The following is a 9,811-nucleotide window of genomic DNA, read 5'->3' as shown; positions in this document are numbered from 1 at the left end:
TCCATCCCATAGCATGAAGTATATTAGCGCCAGTACTGGTGAAACACTCTAGTGCATGTTGATTATGGTGACCATAACTTAAGAGAACCACAATCTGAAACTCACTGGCTAACTCCAATTTTAGAGGTCTACATGCTATCTTGCAGTCCTTTCGGTCCTTATTATAGTCAATCCCTGTTCCTAGATCCATACGATTCTTCTCTTTCCAGTACTTCAAATACCAATCATTTCTGTTCATATATTAAGCAATTTAAACTCTATATACATACATACACAATGTACCAGGCGAAACACAGAGTGATTTTTAGCTCCTAACTACACTTTCTTGCTTTCCTATGAACTGCTGCAAAGAAAAGGTTAAACCATTACCTACAGTTTGAATTTATTAAACAATATCTAGGCAAACAGAAGACAGGCAGAAATAGGCAAGCCACGTTTTTCTAATACAGTGATTACGCTCATCTCTCTCTAGAAATGGGAGATATTTTAATCATTTTAAATTTCAGATATTTGATCAAAAATCTACATCTATTTATGCTACCAAAAATACTTTAAAAATCCTGTTAATCAGTCTCAAACTACTGCAGATGGATTACTTTGCAAAAAATAAATATAATAGAGCACCAGCCGATGAAATAAGATATATATTAAAGAAAAGAAAATCTTTAAAATATGAACCTCTTGGTCTCTAAGGTTTAAGAGTCTAATAAATACTGAGTTTTTTTCAAGAGGTCATTTTTGCTATCAAGAAATAATGAAATAAATATAGATTAATTAAGAATCCAAATATATGCTGAAGCAAGAAACATACTTGTTTTATAATTCATATTATGTCTTGCAAGAACTAATTAATGAATTAAATTAATATTTTGTAAGTAGTTTCTTCCTCAATTCAACTAGCATTTGGCATGACCAAAGTTTAACTAAATTAAGGACTTGAGGGTGCTTTGAATTAACATCAGATGCTAGTGGTCATCTCCACCCCTTTATCCTCCCTCTAATGTGTCCTTGACGGTGGCATGTGTTACCCAGGCTATCCAACCTTCTGACAAAGGCATATATATAGTGAACATTACTTTATCATTTCAATATCAAGGTCACTATGTTCCCCTCCTAGGATTTAGTACGTTGAAAGACCTTCATTACATAACACTTCAGACAGCTATAAAAGCATGAACTTGGTACCATACCAAATTCAGTTTCACTGAGCAGAGCAACCTTATCTTTAGTCACCATTAAATTATAAAATGCAGTTGATATGTACATAGTCCCATACTACCTTTACACCCTAGGACAGCAATTGAACATTCTTGCTTGTGTTACTAATCATTAATATACTGCTGTGAATATACCAAAGGGACATCCTTTCAAAATTACTGCCTATAAGAAATTGTAAAATTTGCTCCCTTTCAAATAGTAAAGTAGCTTGCACCCTCTATTATCTATAGAGGAAATGATTCAGGCCAGATGCCAACGTGAGGTAGCCAAGTCCAGCTTTAACAGAGAAAAGATGGCATATTTCTACAACTGCTCCTAGTGAAATGACACCTCATATATGATCTAACAATGGACTGGAGAAGATGAAGCTAATTTTTCAGATTTCTAAAGGCCAAGGCTCAAGGGATGAAAGGAGTACTGTTTGAGATGAAGCTTAATACCAGACATTTGACTGGCTGTCTAGACCTGACGACCTAGGGAACATAACAGGAAGTCTTTAACAAGTAAGTGTATGTAAGGAACAAGTGGTTCTGATTTCTGGCACAAAGCAAATGTGCCCATTACATGCAAAAGATAAGACTGCTTATCTGAGAAATGTAAAGCCCCTTCTTGTTTATATGGGAAGATAGAGGATGGGGTTAACACAACTATGGGGGGGTTCTCTGGCATAAATGAAGAAATATGTTTCTTTTATCTCCACTGAAGAATTAATCTGGACATAGGGGAGTGGGACCCTTGGAAGCACCAATCCTGAGCACATTAGAACAGAAGAGTTCTACTTTTTCTTCTCCGAACTGCCAGTGTACATGATGGGGTGAGGGAGATGGGGAGTGAATGTAGGAATCAAAAGGAATATGAAGAAACCCTGATGGAAATGATAATGGTTTGACCTTAATTCAAGAAGTAATGTTTTCAGGCTCCGGACCCGCAGGCTCAGCGGCCATGGCTCACGGGCCCAGCCGCTCTGCGGCATGTGGGATCTTCCCGGACCAGGGCACGAACCCGTGTCCCCTGCATTGGCAGGGACTCTCAACCACTGCGCCACCAGGGAAGCCCAAGAAGTAATATTTAAAATGGCTAACATATGTCTCTTGTTAAAGTGTAGCACTGGAAGAGGAGTAGGACAGAAGACATTCTGGACAAAGTAGGAAGGAGGTCCTCAGGGTTGGCATTTTGCACTAACAGCTGTTGTCCCAAGAAAAGGGAAATCACTCAAAAGGTGCCAAAGACAAGAGGAGTGCCTTGTTGCACTCCCTCAAGGATATCTGTTATCATTTAAAAACTAACTAAAGACACCCCACCACACAAACTCTCCTAGCATTTTTCATCCAAAGACGTCAAAAGCCCTTTCTAAATGTCACCTCATGATACCTCTGTGAGGTAGGCAGCATAATTCTAATTTTTATTCAAGCTAAGGCACAAATAGAGCCTGAGTTGCAGAAGTGGTCTGGAATTCTGTTCACTGCAACACACTTCCTTCATTTTGATGTAGGCAACTCAAGACACACTGCTAGCAAATGTCCTTAGAGAAAGTAGACCTAAGAGCCAAACAAAATCATTCATGACTCTGGGAAAGCGGCACTCTAACACTCACTGATGGTGTCTTAGGAGATGCCCTCCGCTTAAGAGTACTAACATGTGCAGTCCTGTTGAATATGGAGACCAAACCATCTATGATGATAGGAAAAAGGCTGAAGAAAGTCTTCTTGTTTTCCCCCACTGTTGAGACCAGAACAGTGACAATCTTAAAACATACCATCTAAGGAACTTTAGTCCTTAAGTCTCGGTCTTCACTGGTGTGGTAAAATTCTAAGACTTATATTTTGCTGACGATTTTGATGTTGTTGATCAGATACATTTCTACATCCTTGATCCCAGACAATTCTCTTTTAGCATAACTGAATTATCTGTATAAAACGTAATGCCAGGGTCTGAAGCAAACAATACATCCAGTCAGCATACATTGGTTCTATGTATTTTGAGAAACACTTGAGTACACAAAGAAAGCGTGCAATGTTAAAGAGATGATGTGAACAATATTGTGGCTTGTCTAATGGAGAATCCAGTGTCCTTTCAGGAAACTGAAGATACTCAAAAGTAGCTCCCCAATTTCTATTAACAACCCTCGAAAAGTGAACATTTTCATTTGATACAAATATACAAATTTAAAATAAGTGCACAGTTCAGAATGGCCTACCATTTTCAGATTGCTTATGTGTCAGAAAATATACAGTCGATAAAAAAATACCAGAGAGGTGGGGACAAAAGGCTCTCTGGAGCTGTACAGCAAAAATGAATATCACTTCAGTAGGTAGTGATCTCTGGAGAAAGTGGTGTCCTTAGAAACCAGTAGCACTGAAAGATAGCAGGTCACAAATCTGGTGATGGGGGATAAGACGTATAATAAGGCCCATTTTCCTGCAGAAAGAGAAAAAGACAAGAACATTAAATAATAAGATCAATGTAATTGGGAATGTAAAAGAAAGGGATTTAGAGCCAATGATCTAACGTATGGAAAATGTCTAGCACATGCCTGGCCCTGAGCAGGCCCTCAAGCCAACAGAGCCATTCCACTGGAGTCAGTCAGAGTTGGTATAATGTAGGCAGAGGTAATCAGGATGATGAGATTTAAAAATATTACCATTTATTGAACATTCTATATGCCAGACACTTAACCAGCACTTTTCTTTCATTATCCTTTTATAACCTCACAACATAATGCCATAAAGTAGGTAACATCCTCATTTTACAGAACAGGAAACTAAGGATCACACAGATGGCATCACTCACCTTAGGTCACCAAGCCGGCAACCAGGAGAGCCTGAATTTTAAATCCATGTCTATCCAAATCTAAAGCCCAGATTCTTTTTTTTTTTTTTAAACATCTTTATTGGAGTATAATTGCTTTACAATGGTGCGTTAGTTTCTGCTTTATAACAAAGTGAATTTTTTGTTAGGCTGTGTTGTCTTGCTGTGTGCCGAATCTTTGAGTTATAAAACAAAAATCATCATCAAGGAATTTAATAACTACAACTGTGTTGGCAGAAATGAGTCTCTCCATGACATGCCTGAGTGGCGAGGCTTTTAACAATGACAGTTTTTAGGGCGTTCAAGATCACGGTGGAGAATTGAATGCTAGAACTTTAATGTCAAACGTAGAAAGCAATAAATCAGTGTAAGGAAATTTTTTGACCTTATTTTGGCTAACTTTATCTTATAAAAATCAAGACAGTTAGCTTTATGGTAGATAGACCAAAATTACATTTATGAGACTTAAGATTCATTTCTTATTATTTAGGAAAGTATTTCTTTGACAAGTAACTTATTTTCCAGTAAACCATAAACAAAAAATGCTTAACATTAATGTAAGATAATAGTTAGATATGGAGAATGAAAGGTGGGAAGAAAACAGCATTGCTTTATGGCATATTTACATTATAGTTATGGAGCATTAAATCCATCCAGTCTTGAACATAATAGGCAGTTAAATGTTATTTGAGTGACTAAGTGAATCAAAAGCTCTGCCATTCTTCAGAGCAGATGCTCTGGAGGAGAAATTGATCCTGGGACCATAACCAGGAAAACAAGAGAATATCTAGGAAAACTTACTTTCTTCTATTTTTCTTTTCTTTCTTTTTTTTTTTTTTAACTTTCTGATTATACATCTGACCAGGTTAAAAAAAATTCAGTAGAAACAAATCTAAAGATTGGCTACATTTTAGGATACTTCACTAAAATTAATGAAAAATTTTGTTTTGTATTTTAGAATTTCCTACCAGGATCTGTTAAACTAATCACTCCAGTATCCTCAACAGGCATAGAAGCTATGCTTAAGAAACGTGCCTGAAGAGAGAAATCTATCCTGAAGTTCAACTGAAAAGAAATGGTTCACGATCCATCTTTAAGATTTCTCCATTCCATTCCACTACGGTATTTTTCTAGGCTTCCTGTATCTACATTAAATTGTGATAAAGTAAGAAGGGAAAATCTAATTCTTAATGCTATGAAATAAAGCTTTTATATTAGTCTCACACTGTGGAAGAGACTGCCGAGCAATCGAATACTTTCTCTATTTCTGGAAACAATCACAGAATTTTGAAGAACTGTTACCAAGTAAATCTCTACACTCTCTTCTTTGACTATAAGAGTGCTGACTAGCTCCCTTTCTGAAATGGTCTCAGTACCATTTTGATCCAGATACACAAAAATTACCTTCTAATTACCGCCAAAGGTTCCTTTTAATCCTATAAAATTTATGTCACTAAGTCACAAAAGACCCAGAAAAACAGAAGCTCACTGCCAACAACCAACCACGTCATACCTTCACCAAGTAAAGGACTATGGGCAAAGCACACTTGAATACGATAATAAAACTGACCGACTCTACACTCGTTTCCTTTTCTCTAATCATATTTTTAATTCTTTCTAGCAAAGGAAAACTTTTCTTTACAAGGTACTATCCAACCACCTTCTAGCCTTTCACCTCAGTGTCCTGTGGGGCACCTCAAACCTAGTGTGTCACAAACTGAACAGACCACCTGTTTTCTCCAAGCCCCCCCAGTGCTCTTCCTCCAAATTGCCTCTCTGGGATGGTGGCGACACCATTCTCCAAGTCTCCCAAAGCAGAAACTTTGTTAGTCACCTCAGGCTTCTTTCCTCCTTCATTCCTCCCAATGGCTGGCTGCTCAGTCACCATAATGCTGTGGATTCTATTCCCTAAAACGTCTACTTCTAACTATCTCTAAGATCTTCAAACCCTTGCCATTACCACTGCCACTGCCTGGCTCTAGTCTCTCATTTCTCCTCTGGCTTCCTCTGACAGCCTCTTATTTGTCTCCTTGCCTCCAGTTTTACCCCTGCCTGGTCCCTCTCTACACTGTGTCTTTAGCCATCTTTCTAAACAGGAACACAATGGCAGTTCTCCCTTGCTCAACACTCCCCACCAACTACGAAGGAGCCAAAGTACCGCAGCATAATGTGCAAAGCTGCAGTGTATTTAGGGATCTGCCCTCTGCCTGCCCCTTCCACATCATCTCCTGACTCCTTCTTCTGTTTCTTTCTTCTTTTTATTCCTCTCTTTGGTCTTTATATATAGATGGCCTGATATCTCAGTTTTAGAAAGCTCCAAGACAGGTACAGAAAGATGATCCAGTGGCCTAAGTGTTAGATTGTAGGTTATTTTATTTCATTTTGATTAATCACATTATTAATTAGGCCTGTATTTAATATATAAAATATTTTTAAAAAACACTAAAAACACACACACAGAACAAAAAAACAAAACCAAGCTTGAGTGCGGTGTTGATATTTAATGAAAGCCTGCTTTGTAGGCCCTTAAGTATATAGAAAACGTGTTGGCTTAAAAACTGCTCTTTTGGGGCTTCCCTGGTGGCGCAGTGGTTGAGAGTCCGCCTGCCGATGCAGGGGATACGGGTTCGTGCCCCGGTCTGGAAAGATCCCACATGCCGCGGAGCGGCTGGGCCCGTGAGCCATGGCCGCTGAGCCTGTGCACCCTGTGCTCCGCCAACGGGAGCCTGTGCTCCGCAACGGGAAAGGCCACAACAGTGAGAGGCCCGCGTACCGCAAAAACAAAACAAAACAAAACAAAACACAAAAAACCCCTGCTCTTTTGGGTTGTCTAACCAATACATCCTAACTTACATATTTCTACACCAGAAAATAAATGGTAAATGTGGACATTAGCTTTGAATCATCATTCCAAATTTTTGGTATCAAAATGTCTTTCAGTGCCTTTCACATTTCCAGCTATCCATTTTTCTTTAAATATTAAGAAGAGTGATATATAGTTCAAAAAAATAATAAGGCAATTTTCTGCTCTAGCAATCTGCAAGAAATAAAACCGGACGCTCTTTTTTCTGCCTCCCATATATTCAACGATCTTTGTATTTATGATCCAGCGACTCCAATTACAAATCCTCTTTGTGCAAAAGCAAAACACGACATTTTGTTAGCCATTAGAACACATTAAATACTTTGCTCTTCACATAAGAAATCATAACTGTAGCAGAAATCATAACTGAAGTCGTAGAAACGTTAGAGAGAAAATGTCTTGTAGGATATTTACTGTACATACGTTGTACAATAATTAAGAATAATTCATTTTAAGCTTAATATAACCTGCAAATATATTCTCTGATTCATGCATAAAAATATGCAATCAGCAATAATTAAATAAGGCAACTGATAATCTTTTGGCCAAGCGTGTTACTTACTTCTCTGTTTTTAACTACTAAAGTGATAGCGTGAATAAGTACAATGGAATAGAGCTTTGATGAAATTCTAGAGTAGTTCTTTCTTAGTGTTTAATAGATTCATAAATGTATCTGTAAGAAATAATGTATTGGTTGTCACTTATAAAAACTTTTAGCAAAATGAAACTTCTCATAGGGTAAAGACTAGGATAGGCGACCCGGCTTACAATTAACGCTGAAAATGTTGGACACCAACAGATTCTTCTGGCTCTATTTATGTAGATGAAAAGCCATTCAGTCTTAACAAAATTAGGGAGAGGTGTGTCTCAAAGGTGATGGAAAACTGACAGTACAAGCAAGGATTGGCTATAAACCTACAGCAGAAATATTTCCCATTGAAAAGTTTACTGGGGGAAAGGCGCCCCCCTTAGAACCAAGCATTTTCCTAAAGTTACCATAGGAAAAGAATGTCAAACGATACTATCAAGTTTATTAAAACACATTAATTGCATTGTCATCTTACAATGAAAAGATGATGTGCTCAGACGCACTTGCACTATAAAATAGTTAAGATAATACACCAGGTAAGGGAGAATTCCTGGTACTTCTTACCCTGGCATCATATTCAAGGACAAAAGGAGGAAAGTCGATCTGTTCTGGGGAGATGGCAGAAAACAGCTGGTGGAGGCTGTCCACATGGTGGATTTTGTCCTTCAGTCCTGAGACAGAAAAGGTGGTAAAAAACCATGTTGATACCTGATTAATAGAAGAAAAAAAAAAATTTAAGCCAGTGGCCTGAATTGGAAATATACACATGATTTTGAAAATTTATGCTAGATAAAAACTATTTTGAAATTGAAATTGATATCAAAAAAATCTTGTAATAAGCAGTGTTTTTCAAGGTGCAGGTTGTAGTGCATCAGTGGATTATGTAATCAGTTTAGTGGATTGTGAACAGTATTAAAAACAACAAACAGAAACACGCTAGAGCAACAATGACTAGGGAATGTAGCAAGATGAGCTTTGTCTCATGAAGCTTCAGTTTCTCTTACATGTCTATGTGCTCCAGTGCATGTCATGTGTTGGGATGTAACATAATATGCTTCTTACTGTGGGCTGTGGTCAAAACCACTGCATTATCTGATGGAAGAACTGATTCACTGGTACTCTGAAAATGGTTAACATCTCCAAATCTCATCAACTCTTTTCATTACTTCAAATGAGACTGAAAATTTTTGCCAAGTTTTGAGACATTTATTTTTCTGTTGACACTTGGCATGCAGTCTCTTTCTCAGTCAAAGTGAATCTTCTGTAGACGTGGAGCCACCTTTGCTCATTCCACTTCATGACACTGCAATCTTTCTATAAAAGCTAGTCTGCAAAATTTGTTGGTTCCAAAAACAGAGAGAATTCTTGATAGCAAACTATACTGGCAAACTATACTGGCATTCTAGCTAAACAATAGCTAGAATTTACAAATTCTTGTTCATCTATCCAAACTGGCAATCATAATTAGTCATGTTTACCAACGGCTTATACAACAGTTCTATGAGGTAGGTACAATGTTACTGCTATCCTCATTTTATTTACAGAAGAAGGTAACATATGCATATGAATTCTCAGTGCACTGGCATAGTACATTCCAGTATATAACTGGGTACATTATAAATACAGTACATGCCACTTTGGGCACTTGCCAATCGTTTTTAAAATTTCTCTTTGACACCCTATCATGTTTTCCAGTGGTTGCTCCAAACCTTTCACATATTCCTGGTCCCTAATACAACATACTGTCTTCATACCTACTTATGAGAAAAGGCACGGAATAACAGAGACAACACTACACTTATCTCTATCAGAATCTTATCCAAATTTCCAAGACTCGGTAGAGACTCATCTCTACCATTATTTCTCCCTTACAGCTCCAAACAAATTATCCCCTCTACTGAATTCACATAACCTTATGTTTAAATCTCATTTATAGCACTTATCTTACTTCATAGGAATACAAGTAGTTTCTTATATTCACTTCTATAATTTCCCTAGTACTTGGCAGACAATCATAGAATGGTCTAAAGTTTTAGAAGGTACAGACAGACCATGCATTCTCAAGTATTTGAAAAAGAATGAATGAATGAAGATAAGGCCTATTTCATACTGAGTTTCATGGCCTGGCTCACTAATCTATTTTGGCTATACTACCAATGACTGTTATAAGGCCTCAGATATTAACACTACCCTCTGTATCCTCTCATCTTACCAAGCTTATTTGGAGGGTGGTGGAGGGGGCGGGAGGTACTCGGCCTTTCTAGAACCAAGTGAGTTAATTTAAATCAGATTAGATTGTCACTTAGTTACACTCCAATCCCCAGTTTTTTACA

The 9,811-nt window shown here is 37.7% G+C and overlaps 1 protein-coding gene across 1 annotated transcript in view; it reads right to left on the bottom strand.

Annotated features, from left to right (window-relative positions):
* Positions 1-3,194: 3,194 nt before the first annotated feature.
* The window catches only part of GDAP2 (ganglioside induced differentiation associated protein 2), a 70,855-nt gene continuing 64,238 nt past the window's right edge, over positions 3,195-9,811 (bottom strand). Inside the window, exons 13-14 of the mRNA XM_082662193.1 lie at positions 8,043-8,186; positions 3,195-3,636 (exon numbers count right to left, since the gene is read on the bottom strand). Of these exons, the coding sequence (XP_082518319.1) occupies positions 3,589-3,636; positions 8,043-8,186 (192 nt within the window). The 3' untranslated portion in view covers positions 3,195-3,588. The remainder of the gene's footprint in view (positions 3,637-8,042; positions 8,187-9,811) is intronic.

This window comes from Grampus griseus, assembly GCF_964374135.1.
Source record: "Grampus griseus genome assembly, chromosome: 1".
Lineage (NCBI taxonomy): Eukaryota > Metazoa > Chordata > Mammalia > Artiodactyla > Delphinidae > Grampus > Grampus griseus.
This window is presented reverse-complemented; position numbering and strand designations above follow the sequence as displayed.